We start from the raw sequence: 21,409 nt of genomic DNA, 5'->3' as shown, positions 1-21,409 counted from the left end.
AACCCTCGTGTTCCCAATTTGAATGTAAATTGTAGGTAGTGCGCATTACAGGACCGTATACACAAGTTCGTGACAAACACCAAAGGTGAAAATATATTGTATACACTTATACAGTCATGACTGCAATAATAACCGTCAAAAGAATGCAAAAAACGGAAAACATTATACGTTGTGAAATAAAAAGGCATGAAAATGTGGGAAAATATCAATAGAGACCTAAAAGTTTACATTATATTGATAGTTTCCCACCTTGAGATGTATGTGAGGAGTTTGGCAACTGCCACTGTGACTATCAATATAGTTGTAAATTTATAGATTTCTATTGATAATTTCCCACCTCTACTAGTTTCATATATAAAAGCTATAGGCTCACGATGAAACTGAAGCCGTTTTCATTTGAAGATCCTTTTTGTGGGGGAGATCAGAATGGGAGATAATCCCATTCTGAGTTTAGGTTTACAGTTGCTGGTGTGACTTCGCTGGTTCCACTACCTTTCTCCTTTCTTCTATTTTATTAATTTTCCATCCTATATTTCTGATTTCCATACTTCTTAAATCTTCTTTCACTTGTTGTCTCCATCTGAGTTTAGGTTTGCCTTTGGTTCTTGTACCTGTTGGATCCATTCGGTTATAACTTTTAACGGATTGTTCTTCTCTCTTTTCATTATGTATGCATACCATCTAATTATCTGTGCTTTTATTGCTCTAAGTTCTCTTGGCCCATCCATTCTTGTATTTTGTGATTCATCTATTGTCTTGCATCCTCTTCCATTTCCCTCTTTGGTCCCAGAATTTTTCTCATAATTTTTCCCTCAAATACTTTCAGCTGTTCTTCTTCTCTTGCTGTTAATGGGAATATTTCCAAAGCATAATATGACACTATTAGTCTTATAGTCGTTTTGTAGATCTTGATTTGTGTTTCGGCTTATCTTCTTATCTCTAAATTTTTTTTTATTTCTGTAGAATACTTTGTTTCCCGCTTGAATTATTATTTTCATATCTACACTCTCATTTCTTCTGTTGACTGATACTTCCAAATATTTGAACGTTTCAAGCCCTTCGAAGCTGTGTGCGTCTATTGTCATTTCTGTCAGTTGTGTCTTCTTTTTCTTGCGTACATTTATGCATGTATTTTGTTTGATTTTCATTTGTTTCCAGTCCTCTCAGTTTGGATTCGTTTTCTATTTCTTGGAAAGTTTCCTTTAATGCCCTTTGATCTGTTGCTACTACGGTTATATGGTCCGCGTACCCTATTATTAAATAATTGTGTAGGTACTGCATTTTTATTTATAGTTCCTGCGTTTGAAAATTTTCATTATAAGTGAAATCTGACAATTAGCCCCCATAATCCGAAACTGATTTTGCAATGGACAAATTGTACTTACTTCACAGCGCAGTGCTGACAAAAAAAGGGATGGCAGATAGAGTATTGATGCCAACGTTTCGTTAGGTCTAATGAAATTAACACTTGATGATGCTTTAACCCTCGTGTTCCCAATTTTAATGTAAATTGTAGATAGTGCCTTACAGGACCGTATACACACGTTTGTTATAGATAACAAATGTAAAAATATAGTAAAAATGAAGACTGAAAAGTTTGTCGATGTCGAAAAACTGCTGGAAATGCTATTAGACCTAAATATAAAATCAAATTTCTTTTTATTATTAAACACAAACTTTGTTCATACTACTGCAATCTTGTCATCAGTTGACCAATTATCAGTTCTTCTTTAACTTAAGTTACTCAATCATACATAATCTAAAAGCTTAACCCTATGGTGTCCTCTATTTTTTTAGAATAATGCAGTATATAACTAACACACAATGCAACAATATGCTCTGGTTTTCCAATAACACTTTTTACTAACTCAAATGGTTTTCTCCGTTTGAGTCTTCTTTCTAACCCAGTATTATCGAGGAGCTGGATGGTCTCGATGTTTACATGCCTACGAAGGCGTTGTTGGTGACTACCTGCCATCTTCTTGACAACTTTGTCTACATCTCCATCTCAAGGTCCTTGTGGAGGTCGACATTTCGGATATACCAAGGAGCATCAACGATGTTCCTTAACACTTTAATCTGGAATCTCTGAATGATCTGGATATTACTCGAATTTGCACAGCCCCAGATTTGGCAACCATATGGCCATACTGGTCTCAATATTAGTTTGAATAGAAGTATCTTATTATGTGTGGACAATGCAGAGGTTCTGCTCATCAGCAAATATATTTTTTGTAACGAATACCTAGCTCTTCCCTTTTCTTTTTAATGCGGACTGTCCAGCAAAGTCTTCGATCAAGTGTGATACCTAAATATTTGGGCATCATTTATTTTAATTGGAATGTTTTCGATATTTTTAATTGTAAAATTAACATGAATAGATTTAAATTCGTTTAATTTGATTTTTCATTTTTTAGTCCAGTTATATATTTTATTTATTGCCAACTGTAATGTTTATGCTGCTTCTTCGCTGGTATCACCTACTGCTAGGGTAGCAGCATCATCTGCAAATGTGGCTATAGTATTATTTTACATTTCAGGTATGTCGTATGTCTACAACAGGTAGAGGACAAGACCTGATACGCTTCCTTGAGGGACTCCTGCTCTGATTTCTTTTAGATCAGTGTACACGTCTTCTTTGCTTAATTCTGAAATATCTGTCAAATATATACAGGGTGTCCAGAAACTCTACCGACAAACGAAGACAGGAGATTCTTCAGATAATTTTAAGATAATTTAACCCAATTCACTTTGTCCGAAAATGCTTCCTAAGGGAGCTAGAGCTCTTTGAAGATGGCGTCTTCTAATTAGTTTCTTTTAAATACCTCCAGAACGCTTTAATTTAGAAAAACAAAAATTGGTACGCGTACTTATCTACAAGATATAAATCTAATCCATTCATTGCATATTTCTAGTACCGATCATAGGCGTCCGTTTTGGGTAGGGCAACGGTTATTTTATCGCATAACTTTTTTATCTTTAACTTTTATGCATTTCTGACACTGGATTATGAAATTTTGAAGTATTCTAGTACTAAAAGATACTCTTGTTTTAAATCGGTAGGACACACCGTTTTCTAGAAAAATCGATTTAAAAAATTTTTCGCTTTTTAAATAAAAAAAAAATTCAAAAAAAACTGTTTAGAAAGACGAAAACTGGTACATTTATTTATATTCCAGAGATAAATCGATTTCATTAATTGCGAATTTCTAGTACTGGTCATAGGCGTCCGTTTTGGGTAGGTCAACAGTTATTTTATAGCATAACTTTTTTGTCTTGAATTTTTGAGCATTCTTGACACTAGATTATTAAATTATGAGGTATTCGAGTACTAAAAGTTACTCTTACTTTATGTTGGTAAAATACTTCGTTTTTTGTAGAAAAGTTCTTTCAATTTTTTTTTCAAATTCCAAAAACGAAAAACTTTCAAATCGATTTTTCTAGAAAACGGTGTGTCCTACCGACTTAAAACAAGAGTACCTTTTAGTACTAGAATACCTCACAATTTAATAATCCGGTGTCAAAAATGCATTAAAGTTAAGGACAAAAAAGTTATGCGATAAAATACCCGTTGCTCTACCCAAAGCGGACGCCTATAACCGGTACTAGAAACTTGCAATGGATGGAATCGATTCATCTCTGAAAAGTAAATAAGCGTACCAATTTTCGTTTTTCTAAATAGAAGCGTTCTGGAGGTATTTAAGAAAAACTAATTTCATGGCGCCATCTTCAAGGAGCTCTAGCTCCCTTAAGAAGCATTTTCGGACTAGGTGAATTGGGTTAAATTGTCTTAAAATTATCTGAGGAATCTCCTGTCTTCGTTTGTCGGTAGAGTTTCTGGACACCCTGTATATGACTGCAAAATTTCTAAATATTGTTTAGACACACGAATTTTGAGTTTGTAGACTAAATCTTCATGCCAGATTTTGTCGAAGGCCTTAGCTTCGTCTAAAAAGATTGTAGAACTGGATCGTATACACACGTTTTTCACAGATACCAAAGATAAAAATATAGTAAAAATGAAGACTCAAAGATTTTCTGATGATGTGTAAATCTAGTAAAAACTGAATATATAATAAAAGAATGTCTAGATATAACTGAGAAAATAATTCGGGACAAGAAGATTATAGAAAATGTTGAGTGGTATATATACTCAGAACAAAAAATCCAACTATCAAAGAACCTAACCTAAAGGCTGATTTAAATACAAGATGTTCGTTAGCATTGCCAGTATCTGGAAGATTACAAACAGTACTCAAATCTTCTTCTTCTTCTTTTCGTGTAGACATCACGCTGTTATTTTAGTGTACCTCTACTAAGTTGTCGTTCCATCATTTTCGTGGTTGTCCCACTGATCTTCTATTGGGAAACCGCCTCTCGTCGTCCTTACATATTTGCTGTTATTTAGCTTATGTGGTCATTCCCTTATATTCTTCAGTTTCTTACCCAGTTATTAATGTATTCTCCTTGCACCTCTGTATAGTGTCTTACCATCGATTTTTCGAACAGCATGTCTGCTGTTTCTACCATTATTTTTGTCCACTCTTTACCAGGTCGTAAATTCTGCTTTCATTTCTTTTGCGATATTTGTGGTTCTCTATATTGCTTCATTCAGGCAACTACAGCTCTGTTTGCTCTATTTACTTAATTTTACACTTCTGTTTATGTGATGCCTAGATATTTAAACACCACTTTTTTCTCTAATCTGACCTTCCAGCTCTAATTTACATATTATTGGATTTGTTGTTATAACCATACATTTGAAGAGTACAGGGAAAAAACAAGGAATGTCACATTTTATACATATTGAGATAAATACCAATAAAGGTTTAATTCTTATGATATCTAAAAACCACTTAGGAGAGTCTTAGCAGAATTCTAGCAATTCTTATGCTGTAATCTTCATATATTGTTAATCTATATCAATTTATTAATTTAATAATGCACCAAAAAACTGATGATATCCATATTTTTGTTCAGTGACGTGCGAACAATCCTGGTCCTTCGCCTGGATACAAATTCTTAGAAAATTTATATTGACTGATCTTTCTTTTTATTGTTCTGAATAGATAGTCTAGTCGATAGTACTCAGTTTTTCTACCACATGGCGGGAAAAGCCAAAATTCATGAAAAAGTGACATTTCTTGTTTTCCCCTGTACTCTTCATTTGATCTATTTTGCTATTACATATCTATAAACTTTAAATATCTGGCTAATGGAAATTATAGAACAAATCCAAATAAACATTTTAGGCTTTGGTAAATGTTTGTATGTTAATTTTTGACCAAGATATGGAACTTTTAATAAAATCAGTCAGCTCGCAGCAAATGTGGGCGCGGTAAACTGCCCGCGTAAATCAGTTTTCAATATATTGACATACAAACATTTACCAAAGCTTAAAATGTTCATTTTGAGTTGTTCTATGGCTTTCATTAGCCAGATATCAAAGTTTATAGCATAATTTTGTTTATATCTCTTGTAAACAAATTAATTTGTAACTTTTTAGTGAAATTTTCAATGTTTAATAATTGTTATAACGTTTTTATTCACAAAGTTAAAGTAATTTTACAAAATAAGCTGAAACAATTAATTTTAAAGCGAGGGAGTTTTGAAAGATAATGAAGGCTGGGTTATACTTGAAAAAGCTCCGTCAAATGCTTATTGTGCATTTTTTTCACGAAATTTGTTATGATGAACCGGGGTAAGTGTAAATCCGGGGCAAGTGTAACCTATGTCTATTTGAATTAGACACCTAGTTAGTCAGACACCATTTAGAAGACATTATTTATGATTTATTTGCACTTACCCTGACTATTATATTGCATTCCATAATATAGAAAACGTTAGTAGTTTATATTTGCCCCAGAATACGGGGAAGTGTAAACGAATGGACTTATATTTGATTTTTTTTCTTTACAAATATAATAGGCCCAATGTTGTTTTCGAAATTCATATAGTGTATTGTGATTTAACCTCAGATTCTGTTTGCAAAAAATGAAATCGATTTGTTTAGAATTTTAGTCTACAGCTTCAGTTTTACAATATGTAGAGAAATTATATGTCACATTTACCCTGGTTCATATTATAACTCCGGTTCTAACAATCGGATCCAAGTTTACTAAACAACATGTTCATTTTTTTTTGAAAAATTTCATTTTGGTAAAATTAAATTCAATAAAAATTAATAAACGTCAAGATATCGAGGGGACATAAATGTGCGTCCCCTGACCCCCCTGGTATTGGGGCCCTCACCAAAATAATACAAGATATTTTTTTCCAATAAATTCTAAGGAATAAGAACCTTTCTAACTCCTGATATTGCCCATAAAGTAGCCCCCAAATAATTATTGTTTTAAATTATTATTTGTTTGTGGAGTGTATGTTATTTGAATAATTTTTAAGTAAATATCTACGATATTCCGGGATGCTTGATAGCCTCTTTTTTTGACGAAGTGTCCCTGAGGATGCTCTGAGAACGAAAGTACTTTGGCAAGATTCATTAAATAAAGCGGAAGACACATCTAAGCGATCACGACGCATATATTCTTCACTCTGTCCCATCCAGATTATAAGAACGTACGTATTAAAAATAAATGTTTCATCAAAACTTTCAAAAATCATTCTAAAATATGTATAGAAACTCTCTCATCTCTGTGAAGATCTGGGTACCTACAATTTATAAAATTCACCTTATTGCTTGCCTCAGGTTAATGTTATGTACCCAAATATCTCTTCTTTTTCTGCAAAATAGACCGCATAAATATCTTCATTTGTAAAAGGAAAAAATAGAACCCATACGCATACTTTTTATTGCATTTCTTTATTTATTAAAATTAATTATTATGTTACATACCTTAGAACTGGATTGAATTGCCTTTTTTCGTCCAACAATACTGCAACAAGCAATGCTTCTTCTTCTCGTAAATCGCACAATTTTTACACTATATTTCCGACTGTATTATTTTATTCGCAGGTCGCTATCTTTGCGATGTGTTCGCTTTCTACAGAAACCCAGGACCCCGATTTTTGACCCTTCGCTTCCTTATCGAACTTATTCGCTTCGTTTAGTATACAGATAGCGAATGATCGATAACGAAGCGAAGGGTCAAAAATCTAGGTCCAGATCGCAATCGCCATCGTGGACGCGATCGCGATCGTGGTCGCTTAGATGTGTTCTCCCCTTAACACGTTGACGGACAGTGCAACTGTATAAGCAAATGTTTTGACACTATATGTATTTTGCAAAGTAGAATAGGCAAAAATGCAACGTCTATAGACGTTACGTCACATTACATCAATGGAAATTAGATGTCTATAGACGTTCTGTCCGTCAACGCGTTAACAATGCTCGATGTTTGGATTTTATTTGTTAAGTTCATATATTCGAGTATTCAAGCGTATCTTATTAAAGAGAAGAGAGGATGTGAACGTACTGCAAAAAGTAGATATTAGAGAGATATCGAAACCGTTGTTTTGTAATAAAATATCCTTTATTTTGACAATTTTGACATATAAGCAGGCTATTTATGTCAAAATAGCATGGATCTGGTATTAAGGATGACGTTAAATAAGGTTTTCGATATCTTTCTATTATTAAAATTGTTATTCACTGTATTCCAAATTTTATTTACAACCTTTTTATATTACAGTCCTGTGTACCACCTATCTCTAGATATCTTTCTATTATTAAAATTGTTATTCACTGTATTCCAAATTTTATTTACAACCTTTTTATATTACAGTCCTGTGTACCACCTACCTCTAAAATACAAACAGTCTTTAATTAAAAAAGGTCTTTATTAAGAAGTAAATATGCGTAATTTGAAGGTGGGTGCTGAGAGTTTGTAATTTTATTTAGAAGGACCTTTGAAAAGAAGGTCAACATGTCAATTTAATTTTTAAAATTTAAAACGATTCAATGAATAATGCAATAAAAATATAGTAACAGTATTAAAAAAAGTTATATCTTTAATAAAGGATCAAGATCTAATTAAGTTACTTAGTTAGCTTAAATTACTTTTTTTCACACCACATTATTAAACTAAATAAATGCTGTATTATGAACGAAATGATGAAGCAGAATTACTGTTCCAATGACAGAATCAAAATCGTTGGTCGAGACGAAATCTGTTTTTAATTTTACAGTTTCCATAATAGTCGAGGAAATGAAGCTGAAAAATTGGCAAAAACTCGCAATTTTTTCGTCTACCATCGATTTGTACAAAAATTTGGAATTAGGCTTATTACACCCTCTAGTTCATTTTCTATATTGAGCTGTTGTACGCGTTTGGTTTTTAAGGGTGAAAACTACTCCTAATTGTAAAAAATTATAAATTAATATTTTAAACTTTAATATTGTCAACATTTGGTTCTTATTAGTTACATAATGATTGTTTTATGCTTTAAGATATACTATCATAATATTTCAACCCTTAAAACCACCATTGTTGGAGCTATATATAAAAAATTTACTTATCCTAAAAGATTAATTTCGGCTTGCATCGATTTACATAAAAATTTGGGATTAGGATCATCTCACCCTGTACTTCATATTCTATATCATGCTTAAGGGCATTGATTATTTTTAGGGGTGTAAAGTACACCTTATTGTCAAAAATTGTATAAAAACATTGTAAACTTTCATATGGGTAAAATTTGATTTGATTGGTTAAATAATGATTGTTTTATACTTTAGGATATAATATAATAATATTTTAACCCTTAAAAACCACCCTTAATAACATTACAGTTTTTATAAGTAGATATTTTAATAGATCTGTACAGAAAAAAAGTAGAATTAAAGAATTATACGAATTTACAAATATGTACAAATACAAATACAAATATTTTTTTAGTCATCTTCCAGTATACGAACCGGTTCTGTGGTATTATACATACATTGAAAATTATCCATAAGCGGGCTATCCGAATTTTTCGAAAAAAAATTGTTTTATAAACATAGCTCCTTCATTTTTGGCGATAAAACGTTTTTTCAAAAACGACTTTGTAGGATTTTTAAAGAGTTATATGACTGTGTAAACTAAATTCCGTAAGATCCCTTAGTTTTTAATTAGGGTGGGTTTAAAGGGCTCGAATAAGGGGGTGTTTGTTCGTAAATAGAGGATTTAAACAGCTATATCTCGCTAACTGTTCACTGTAATGAAAATCTATGCACAAGGGAATTTTAGTCATTAAAAAAGTTACAATTTAGTAGTCGATCATTTTTTTTCGTATATCCACTATTTTTGGAGATATTTTGAAGTAAAAGGTGAAAAATGGGAAATTCGAAAAAATTCATTTTTCTTTAAACTCCATTTTTTCTAAAATTAGGCGTTTTAAATAGGTCAAACTTCTTGGGTGTATTGATAATACAAATATAAAAAAAAATTACAGAAAGGTGAAGACCAATTATTAATTAGGATGGTAGTTAGGGGGTTGTTTTCACTGATTTTTTCATAGAGAAAAGCAGGTACCGATATTTTTTGATTATAAGTCACTTAATTTTCAGACTAGAAACTTTTTTTTGTTATTTTTTGAAAGGCTTGACTGTATGCTTGAAGAAAGAATATTTAAGTTTTCCTAGAAAAACTCAAAGTTTTTCCGTTATTTTACTTTGAATATTTAAAATTATGCATTTGAGGAAAAAAGCTAACTTTTAACATGCCGTATCTCGGTTTGTATTGGTCTTAAAGATATCACAAAAAAATAATTTGTTTTCTATTACTAAAAGATACCATTTTGATATTTAAAGTTTTTTTGATTAAATGCATATTTTTCGAGGTATTCTCAAAAAACCCTCTAAAAAAGTCGATTTTTTCATCGAAAAACTGTCACTTTCAAGCGGGAATAACTCGAAAAATATTAGTTTTACGAAGAAAATGTAAGAAACAATTTTTTCTTAGAATTACCTTTTACATCGATTTACATGTTTAAAATGTAATAAAAAATTTCCGCCCCCGAGATGGGGTGGCAACCACCCCCAAGATCTTAGCGTACAGCGGCATGATATAGAAAATGATCCTTGGACTATTCCCTACCTTCTGTGAAAATTTTAAGTAAATCCATGCTGGACGAAAAAATTGCGAGCCAAAATGCTTCATTTCCTCGACTATAAGAGCCTATTTTTTACACGCTTTTCTTTACCTCAATAGTTTGCATCAAATCTTTAGACGTTAATTTGACTGACTTTTCTTAAATGCAAATGAATGAAAATTTGCAGACATATGCACGAATAGTCAACAAAATTTTTTTTAATGTTTATTAATCGTTTAAATAAAAAAAAACGATTTTAATGGAAAATGCTTAAATTCTCTTGTTTTTTACAATGTAGAAACTTGAAAATTTTTCGGATTGTAGCTAATGATATGAACTATACATAATTTCACTTTTTACGTTAAATGTTTAAGTTATGCTTCATAAATAAACAATAAAATTTAAAATTTTGAACGCCCATATATTTGTTTATATATAAATCGGCGTTTATTCGTGTCAAATTTCAATACGATACGAAACAAAACTTCAACCAAAACTCGAATTTAAAAAATTCGTGCTTTTATCGTAGTCTTAGAAAAACCACCGGTAGAGACGTTTTGTGCTACAATTACCGTTAGAATTCGTTTTGTCGTATTAATTAATTAAACGCTTTTCTTTAGTTCAATCGGTTGGGTCAAATCTTTGGACGTTAATTTGACTGCCTTTTCTTCAATGCAAATGACTAAAAAATTGCAGACATATGCATTAGCGGGAACAATACACGAATAGTCAATAGAAAATTTTTTTGTTTATTAATTGTTTAAATAAAAATACGATGTTTAACGAAAAATGCTTAAATTCTCTTGTTTTTTACAATGAAGAAATTTGAAACTTTTACAGATTGTAGCTAATTATATGAACTATACAAAATTTCACTTTTTACGTTAATTGTTTACGTTATGCTTCAGAAATAAACAATAAAGTTTCAAATTTGTGGCCGATTCCGACTACTTTTCATGTTTGTACATCATATGTTTTATACATATTTTAATAAACATGACGATATATGTTAATGTTTGTGTGAAAAGTGTAAGACTAAAAAGTAAAAAAAAAAAAATTTAAAAAATAATTTTTAAGAAACGCTTTTCGTTAGCTGCGAGTGACTAAAATTAAACATATTATAAAAAAATCAACTAAAAAGCATAAAATAAAAAAATTGAAAAATCTAACACAGCGTGAAAAGCGTGGTGCGAAAACCGTTTATTCGATGAAGACGCGCCACGCTTTTTTTTGACGAATGTGTTAGATTTTTTCAATTTTTTTTATTGTTTGCTTTTTAGCTGATTTTTTTATAATATGTTTAATTTTAGCCACTCGTAACTAAAGAAAAGCGTTACTTAAAAATTATTTTTTTCCTATTTTTTATTGCTGGAATTATGGAATTACTTCAGCATGTAACTCGTATCAATAATCAAGATATTATGCGCAAGTCGCAAAACTTTTGCGTCCATATTTTCGCCTCTAACTCGAGATACATTGCTCGAACAGAAAGAAAAGAAGGTGAAAGTTTCGTTTTTTAATTTTACATAATATTTGAGTAAATAAAAATTCAAAATATTTAATTTTTACTGTTTGAAAATAGCAATAATTGAGAAACAATTGTAAAAAATGGAGTTTCTCATTTAAATGGTTCAACCACTTAAACATAACTTTTATACTTCATGTTTCATATTTCAACAATAGATCAGGAAGGATCTGTTTTTAGGTGGATGGGTGGATGTGATAGGTGGCATTCGGATTTTTGCGGATAAAGTTAGGTGATAACTTCGTTAAAATTGACTTATGCTCCTTCTCAAATACGCCCGGAACATTAATAAAAAAAAATTAAATATTTAACAATTTTAAAAAATTTCGTTTTTTTTCTACTTTCTTTGCTTATAACTTTAAAACGATTCATTTTGGAACAAAGTCGTATTGGAATAAAACATAGATATCTGTGCATTTTCTATCAGATACGATTGGTTAAAAATGTCCTAATTTAACATCCTTGCTGCAAAATAGCAATAAATATAAAATAAGGGAGCAAAACAAGCCTGCCCTTATTCAATGTTTTTCCATCACTTAGGTTACACTTGGAACCTTAATAATTCGCTTAGAAAATTTTTTAATGTGCTAAAACCGTCAACCAAATTTCATTAAAATTGACTTACCTACTAGATTTTGCATAATAATTTTGCAACCTAAACTTTTTAAAAAATTAAAATAAATTTGTTGAAATCTTGCACAACAAAAACTAGAACATATAAAGATTTGTAAATTTTATTTAATAAAAAGGAGCACTCCACCTATCTATTGTACTTAACAGAACGAATTGAAATCGGATTATTTAAGCAGCCTCAGCAATGTTTTAAAGTTATAAACAATTTTTTGGCTTATACACAAATTAGTGCTGTGTCCAGAAGGGGGTGCTACGGGCTTCTTTATTTAGATGGACTAACCCAAGTTTTTTTTATGTATTTTGACCCGTAGAACACGAGTTTTTTGGGTAACAGTTGATCCGGATGTCGATAAGATTGTTATAAACAAAGAAATTGAGGAATTGAGGAAAATAAAACATTTTTTTGTATTTCTTGGGTAATTCTAAGCAAAAAATGTTCTTACAAGCTTTTTCGTAGGATACATAGTTTTCGAGATAAACGCGGTGGAACATTAAAAAAATCGAAAAATTGCAATTTTTGAACGTGAATAACTTTTGATTAAAAAATAAAATAGCAATTCTTCTGACAGCACTTGAAAGTTTAGGTCAAATTATAAAGTTTTAATTATTTGCATTGCTAAAAATTAATTTTTTTAATATTAAACAAAGCTATTTTTTTATAAGCCAAAAAGTTGTTTATAATTTTAAAGCATTGCTGAGGCCCCTTTAATAATCCAATTTTAATTCTGTAAAGTGTATTAGATCGGTAGATCACCTCTTTATATGTAAAAAAATTAGCCAACTTCTAAATGGTCTACTTTTTGTTCAGAAAGATTTTAAAAAATTTGAACTTTTTTACAAACATTTATATTACATTATGCAAAATCTATTAGGTCGATTTTAATGAAATTTGGTAGACCATTTAAGTAAGTCATTAGAATTTTCTAATCGAATTACTAAGATTCTAAGTGCCACCAAAGTGGTTAAGAAACATTGAATAACAACAGGCGCATTTTGCACCCTTATTTTGTATTTATTGCTATATTGCAGAAAAGGTAATACCTTAAGACATTTTTGACCAGTCGAATATCATACAAAATTCAATTATATTTATTTTATTTCTCTACGACTTTGTTCCAAAGGGAACCGTTTTAAAAGTTATAAGCAAAGAAAGCAGAAAAAAATCGACGTTTTTCGAAATTTTTAAATATTTTAATTTTTTTTTATTAATGTTCCGCGCATATTTGAGAAAGAGCATAAGTCAATTATTATTACTGAAAGTGTCACCTAACTTTATCTGCAAAAATCCAAATGCCACCTCTCACATCAAAGATACACGATTTTTTACAGATTAGTCCTGGTCTACAACATAATAAGGCTGAATTTTGACGTGAGCCAAATTATGTTATGATCAGTTTAACACTTTTCGCATAATAATTTTGCAATCTGGGGCCTGAAAAAAAATTGAAAATTTGCAAAATTATGCTGGGCCCAAAATGAGCACTTTAAATAATCGAAAATTTACATATAAAATAAGGCTGGAGCTTTCAAACGCATTTTTAAAATTGAAATCGATCAAGTACGCTTTTTGAGCCTTCGTAAATTTCTGACAGATCACAAGTTGCAGTTCAAGGTTCCTGAGATATAAAATGCTAAAGTCTGGACTGTTTTCCTATATGGAATGAATGCATAGACGTTAAAGGCCAGCTCCATTAACAAACTTAAAGTCTTTGAAATGTGGTACCTGAGCCGAATACTTAGAATATCATGGACGAACAGGGTAAGAAATGAGGAAATATTAAGAAGAGCGGGCTTCCAGGATAGGATACTTATCGATTATGTAAAAAGTAAGAAGACTGCCTACATAGGGCACATTTTACAAGGAGAACAATACTCCTTTCAGCAACTGATACTCGAAGGAAAGAAAGAGAGTAAGTAAGAGAGGTCTACGACATAAAAAGGTGCCATGGCTGCTTAATATTCGCCAATGGACGAATCCACAGCTACGAAATGCTTCGCAATGCGCCAAAAACAGAACAAATTAATACTAGACCATTAAGGATCTGTTTTTAGGTGGATGTGAGAGATGGCATTCAGATTTTTGCGGATAAAGTTAGGCGATAACTTCGTTAATAATAATTGATTTATGCTCCTTCTCAAATATGCCCGGAACATTAATAAAAAAAAAATAAAATATTTAAAAATTTCAAAAAATATCGTTTTATTTCTACTTTTTTTGCTTATAACTTAAAAACTATTCATTTTAGAACAAAGTCGTATAGGAATAAAACAAAGATAATTAAATTTTCTATCAGATGTGATTAGTTAAAAATGTCTTAATGTATCACCCTTGCTTCAAAATAGCAATCAATATAAAATAAGGGGACAAAACAAGCCTGTCTATATTCAATGATTTTCCATCACTTGGGTTACACTTGGAACCTTCCTAATTCGCTTAGAATACTTTTGTAATGTGATAAAACCCTACACCAAATTTCATTAAAATTGACTTACTAGATTTTGCATAATAATTTTGCAATCTAAACTTTTTTTTAAAAAATTAAAATTATTTAAAATCTTGCACAACAAAAACTAGAAGATACAAAGATTTGTCAGTTTTTTTACTTACAAAGAAGTACTCCACCTATCTAATGCACTTTACAGAATTGAAATCAAATTATTTAAGCAGCCTCAGCAATGTTTTAAAACTATAAACAATTTTTTGGCTTATAAAAAAATTAGTGCTGTGGCCAGGAGGGGGTGCTACGGGCTCCTTTATTTAGATGGACGTACCCGTAGAACACGAATTTTTTGGGTAACAGTTGATCCGGATGTCGATAAGACTGTTATAAACAAAGAACTTGAGGAATTACATAACATCTATTTTTCGCAAAATAAAACATTTTTTGTATTTCTTGGGTAATTCTAAGCAAAAAATGTTCTCACAAGTTTTTTCGTAGGATGCATAGTTTTCGAGATAAACGCGGTGGAACTTTCAAAAAATCGAGAAATTGCAATTTTTGAACGCGGATAACGTTTGATTAAAAAATAAAATAACAATTCTGCTGACAGCATTTGAAAGTTTAAGTCAAATTATACCGCAATACTGCATTGCTATATTGCATATTTGCATTGCTAAAAATTAATTTTGTTATTATTAAACAAAGCTATTTGTTTATAAGCCAAAAAATTGTTTATAAATTTAAAACATTGTTGAGGTCCCTTAAATAATTTGATTTTAATTCTGTAAAGTGTATTAGATAGGTAAAGCACCTCTTTATACGTAAAAAAATTAGCCAACTTCTAAATGGTCTACTTTTTGTTCAGGAAGATTTTAAAAAATTTGAGCTATTTTAAAAACATTTAGATTGCAAATTTATTATGCAAAATTTATTAGGTCGATTTTAATGAAATTTGGTACACGATTTAAGTATGTTACGAATAATTTCTTAAGCTATTTACTAAGGTTCTAGGTGCCACCAAAGTGGTTAAAAAATATTGTATAACAACAGACTTATTCTGCCCCCTTATTTTGTATTTATTGCTATATTGCAGAAAAGGTAATACCTTAAGACATTTTTGACCAGTCGTATATCATACAAAATTCAATTATCTTTATTTTATTTTTTATGACTTTGTTCCAAAACGAATCGTTTTAAAGTTATAAGCAAAGAAAGCAGAAAAAAAATCGATGTTATTCGAAATTTTTAAATATTTTAATGTTTTTATTAATGTTCCGGGCATATTTGAGAAGGAGCATAAGTCAATTATTATTATTGAAGTTGTCACCTAACTTTATCTGCAAAAATCCGAATGCCACCTCTCACATCCAAAAATAGACGTTTTTTCGCAGATCCTTACTGGTGTATACTGACTATCTAACATCTCACCTAACGAGCCAATGTACGGTGGACTCCTACTTAGAAACTCACGGCACCTTAACATCTTAAGAAGGAGAAGAAGATCAACTAGGAGAGCTTAGGGAATAGTAAGGTCTCCTTTTTTGCGATGGATACGTTCTACAGAAAAGCGCATATAAAAAATCGCATAAAAAAAGACTTTACTTGTATTGAAAAAGTAGGGATACGTTCCGTAGTTTTCTAAAATCACATAAAATGGTGGACGTTTGTTCACCAAAAATTGTATGTGTTTGATGTTTTTTTCTCCATTAGGCCAAATAAAATCTTAAAGAAAAGGAAATAAAAACGCAGACTAACGATATTGAAATTGAAAAAACCTCTTCTAATGAAACATAAACTTTACGACACTTAATTAACTGTTTCAATCCAGAAATCAAAATGTGCTGTTTATTATATACTGCAACTTTCAATGCGAAACTCAGATTGATGTAATAGCTACATGCTATGCTTCTTTTCATGAGCATTTTTCGGTGGGTCACAAATGATAGAAAAAAAGGTAAGTTTGTGATAATATACATTTTAGTGACATGACATTTGAGTTAAATCTCACAGTTGTCACATTTTATTTGCAATTTAGCATAAAAACAAATCAATTGTGTTTATTGCATTTATAAAATGGTATTTTCTTTGATTTGTATAATCTTATAAATTGTACAGATTATATTCGTATATATATTATATAATTCGTAAATAATTTATTTTTCGATTATACCGCCATCTATTAAACAACTAGAATACATGTTATAAATGTCACCGATGAAATGTAATCACCGACGTGCGTTTTTTTCTGTCACATACAATTTAATGAGTTAGAATGAAATCGAAAAACTGTGACGCACTGATAAATGCTCATGAGAAAAAGCATAGGGGAAGGTGGGGGAATACCGCGCCCTTAAGCGAAAAAGGTGATTACGAGTAACTAAAACTGATTTTGAAAATAAAATTTACATTAGCCTGTTGGCTATGGTACCGGCCAAAAATTGGCTATGCTCAATTTCGTTCTATTCAAACAGTTTAATAATAATAATAATATTTTTTCTACACTAGTGCATTTGCGCGATATTCCCCACCCCGTGGGATAATTTCGCGCACAGAGAGGGATAATATCGCGCGTTAAAAATGTATGATAGATTATATGATATTTATGTAAATAAGTATTAAAAAAACACAAAATATTTGCAAACTGTTTAAACAAATTTTTTAAACAAACAAAAAAACTTAAATCGTTATTTAAAACTGGGCAACAAACTTATTGATAACTTTGATAAACAATTATTGGTAATATAAAAAAAATTAATAACATAAGCTAAAAAAGGCCCAAATAAAAGCCATTAATCAACAAAATCTATGTAAATTAAAAAAATAAAAAAATAAAGTATTATAAATATTTTACCACATAACTCAACACGGGTAAAAACCGCGCAATATTACCCCTCACGTATATTTTCCACACAATAATAAATATAAAAAAGTGGGGTAATTAATATAAAATAAATTATGGTTAAACAAAAGCTAAAACACCATAGATTTACACAAACTCAAAAACAAGTAAATAAGTTAAACACTTTGACTTACTTTGCTTATTTTGTCGTAGCAAAATATAATAACGGCCACGTTGCAAACAGAAAATGGCATATTAGCGCCACGGGTGTGAACTTTACAGAATCTGCAATAACTGACAATACTCGGTTGGTTGACCGCTAGAGATCAGCACTAGCCGAAATTTTATAATAATTCTCAGAGAGCGAGAAACATGGTGCGCGGTATTCCCACGCGCGCGGTATTCCTCCACCTTCCCCCACCTTCCCTACATCATGTAACAAGGGGAATACCCGAATTGCAAACCCTCAGATTAATGACATCTGGATGGGAATAGCTAATATTAATTATACTAGTTAATAATAATAGAAATTTTTGGATGAAATACAAACCGCATAACTTTAAAATCGCATTAAAAAAATCCGCATAAAAAGAAACCTTACTGCAGCGATTCTCAAACTTTTTTAGTCGCGGCACTCTTGTAGGGCTAAAAATATTTCGAGGCACACCAACCCTTGAAGCGATTTGGGAAACGACAAAAAATGAAAAAAATACAATTCTGAGGCTCATTTGATGTCAATATAAACTTTATTTCAGATCAATAAAATACAGTACATTTGATATTCAAATATCCTTACTTAACCCATTAGCGCCGTGCGTTGCTTTAAAGCAACGGCAGACATGCCTCTATTTGGGAGGAGCTTGAAGTCATAAGACAGTCATAAAAGAGGTGTGACCTTGCAAATTCCATCAACCACAATCGCTCACACTCGGTTATGCCTATCTATTTGCGGTGTTAAGAACTGTTTGTAAGTTTGGTGCATTTGAAGTTGAGCATAATATTAGAACGTGAAAATAATGGACTTTCGAGTTGAGTAAGTACCATAATTTCGATATAAATGAAACTTATTATTTATATATGTTAAATTTGTGTTGATTATACTTCTAACAAAACATATTTTAAATAATTTATATGAATTGATCAATAACTACTTGTCAGTGCCTGTTGTAACCCAGCCGTTGCCTTAAAACAACGCTAGGCGCTTGTACTACCTATATTTTAAATTTTATCATTTTTGTTCTAGACGAGGATTTTCGCTTGCTCAAGCCCTTGATATAATTTATAATGATGAACTAGGTGGCGATATTTTTGTAGAACCTCCAGATACAAATAATGTAGACACTGATGAGAATTAATATGAACCATTCGCGAAAACCGAGTTCCCAGAGGATGTCCGTTAACTCCTAAAAATGAGTTTCTGAAAAAAGATCGAGGTTATTTTGAAACAGCTATTGAACAAAATGATGGACAATTATATGTCCGGTGGATGGATCATCCTGCGGCACTCAAAAAGTAGGTCAAGTAAGAAGATTTTCTCAGAAACTCAAACGAAACGTACTTGTTTCTAGACCCAAATTGATCGCCAAGTAAAATACATTTATGGGAGGAACTGACCAAATGGATCAGAATATAAGTTGCTACCGGATCAGTATTCGTGGCAAAAAATGGTAATGGCCAATTTTTACGTGGATGCTCGATGTTGCATTACAAAATAGTTGGATATTGTATAATAAAACGGACAGAGAAAAGGTATCGCAATTAGATTATATAAGAGAGATTGTAAGCACATATTTAGCGAAGTATAGTGTACTTAGTAAAGGAAGTGGAAGACCGCCGGCTTCCTTGACAGCACCTGTCGACAGCCGAATATCGGATGACATTCTTTTGGACACCATACCATCAATCATTTGATACAGTACATTCCAGATGGGAAAAAGAGAAGATGTGCGTCTAAAACATGTAAATCTATCGTTAGAACAATGTGTTTAAAATGTGATATTGGACTATGTACTTCTTGTTTTATACCGTTTCACTCTCGATAGTGTAAATTTTTATAATTAATCACATCGAATTACATTTTTTTATGAATAAATATCTATTTTTCTTTTATTGCCTACTTTATTGTATCCCAAATACTTTAATTTTTTGGTTTATTACTTTCAACAAAAACTAGGTAGTGTAAGCGCCTAGCGTTGCTTTAAGGCAACACTTAATATCTCAGAAATGGAACATCTCAGAAAAAATATTTTATGAAGTTTTTTATTATTTAAACACAGTTCATTATTAATATTGCAAAAAATAATACAAAATCAATAATTTATTAATCTCGGCGCTAATGGGTTAATGTGATGAATGAAACTGTTTCGATGATGTTTTCATTATATCCTTTCTAATTATGGGAATCTTTGTAAGTTTGGCCCTCAAATCCATTGATGCTTGAAGTTTGCTTCTGTATTTGTTTTTAATGTAAGCATATGCGGAGAAAGAAGACTCACAGAGATAAGTCGATGTGAAACACACAAGTTTTTCCATTGCAACCTTGCCAACAACATTATTTTCTGAATATACCTGCATCCAGAACTCTTCTTGGCTTCCTTCACGGTATTTGAGTTTTAAACTGCTATCTTCGCTGATCTCAAGTAGATTTTGAAAAACTTCATTTGTCATTCCGACATTTTTTGGGTCGCACGAAAACGGGTCCATCATCCAGCTATATAAGTCACCTAAAGTCAATGTCAGGAAAATAGTTTACACTACTTTCTTCCAAACCTTGCAAATGAGCAATAACAATTTCAAAGAAGTTCGTTTTAAGATTGATTTCATTTGTTATAACAAATTTCTGTAATCGAGAGAACTTTGTGAGGTTCATCTTTTCAACACATGCTTTGAAAAATGTAACTTTTTTACGCAAGGCTTTGATTTTATCTTATTGTGCTCCTCCTTTGCCTTGAAGCGAAGTGGTGGTTTTATTTATTATTTCGAAGATGTCTGAAAGGTATCCCAATTTTAGTTGCTAATTGACATCTTTTAATTCTTGGATGAAAGACTCCTCTGTAAATGTGATAATCAGTGGACCTTTTAGTTCAAATAGTCTCCCAAAAATAGTTCCCTCGATAGCCACCGGACCTCTGTATGGAGCAAAAGATTGAAGTGATCCATACCCATATCTTCAGCGGTGAGCTTTAAAACGCGTGCTTGAAGCGGACGGCTCTTCACATGGTTAGTTATTTTCACAGAACCATCCAATACGTCTTTCAAATCTTGCGGCATCTTTTTAGTTGCCAAAGAATGGCGATGTAAGATACAATGACTGCTGGAGGCATTGCAGCCGCTCCATCACTGCAAATATCCACACATTTACTCCACTCTATATCATTTTTTCTTATATACTCGTGGATAGAAAATTTCTTCACCAGTGGCATAAATTTTAAGCTCTTCACACATAAGGAGTTCTTCTTCTATTTTCATCTCGAATGGAAACCTCTCAAATATAAGCAGAACAGCAAGTCCAGCAACGTCGGTACTTTCATCAAGCTGTAAACTGAAGAATTCACAAGTTTTTAATCTATTTATAAGCTCTCGCTCTACAAAGTCTGAAATAGTGTGAATTCTCTTGCTTATAGTGCTGTCTGACATCTGCACATTATCAATCTTCTTGGTCATATCTAAACCTAACATGCATTGTACGGCATCCTTCACGTAAGGTTTAATCAGTTCCACGGTAATGGTATGATCTCGTGGACATTTGCATCTTGTCCATATCTGCTAGTTGTCACTGAATCAGTTGATTCAGATGCTTCAGTGACTTCACTACATTTCCTTTTCAAAGACCCGGATTTCAGCCAATTTCCTATTATTCTGGAATGAAAAAAATGTCCCAAATAAAAGAGCGCAAAACATTGCCAACAATGAAAGGTATTTTCCAACCGTAATAGTGCA

The 21,409-nt window shown here is 31.6% G+C and overlaps 1 protein-coding gene across 1 annotated transcript in view; it reads right to left on the bottom strand.

Annotated features, from left to right (window-relative positions):
- The window catches only part of LOC126891111 (SCY1-like protein 2), a 242,079-nt gene extending 221,942 nt beyond the window's left edge, over positions 1-20,137 (bottom strand). Inside the window, exon 1 of the mRNA XM_050660294.1 lies at positions 19,966-20,137. Coding sequence (XP_050516251.1) covers positions 19,966-20,137 — 172 coding nt within the window. The remainder of the gene's footprint in view (positions 1-19,965) is intronic.
- Positions 20,138-21,409: the final 1,272 nt, after the last annotated feature.

Source organism: Diabrotica virgifera, chromosome 1, assembly GCF_917563875.1.
Source record: "Diabrotica virgifera virgifera chromosome 1, PGI_DIABVI_V3a".
NCBI classification, from domain to species: Eukaryota; Metazoa; Arthropoda; class Insecta; order Coleoptera; family Chrysomelidae; genus Diabrotica; species Diabrotica virgifera.
The sequence above is the reverse complement of the archived record's forward strand: the minus strand, read 5'-3'. Positions and strand labels throughout refer to the sequence as shown.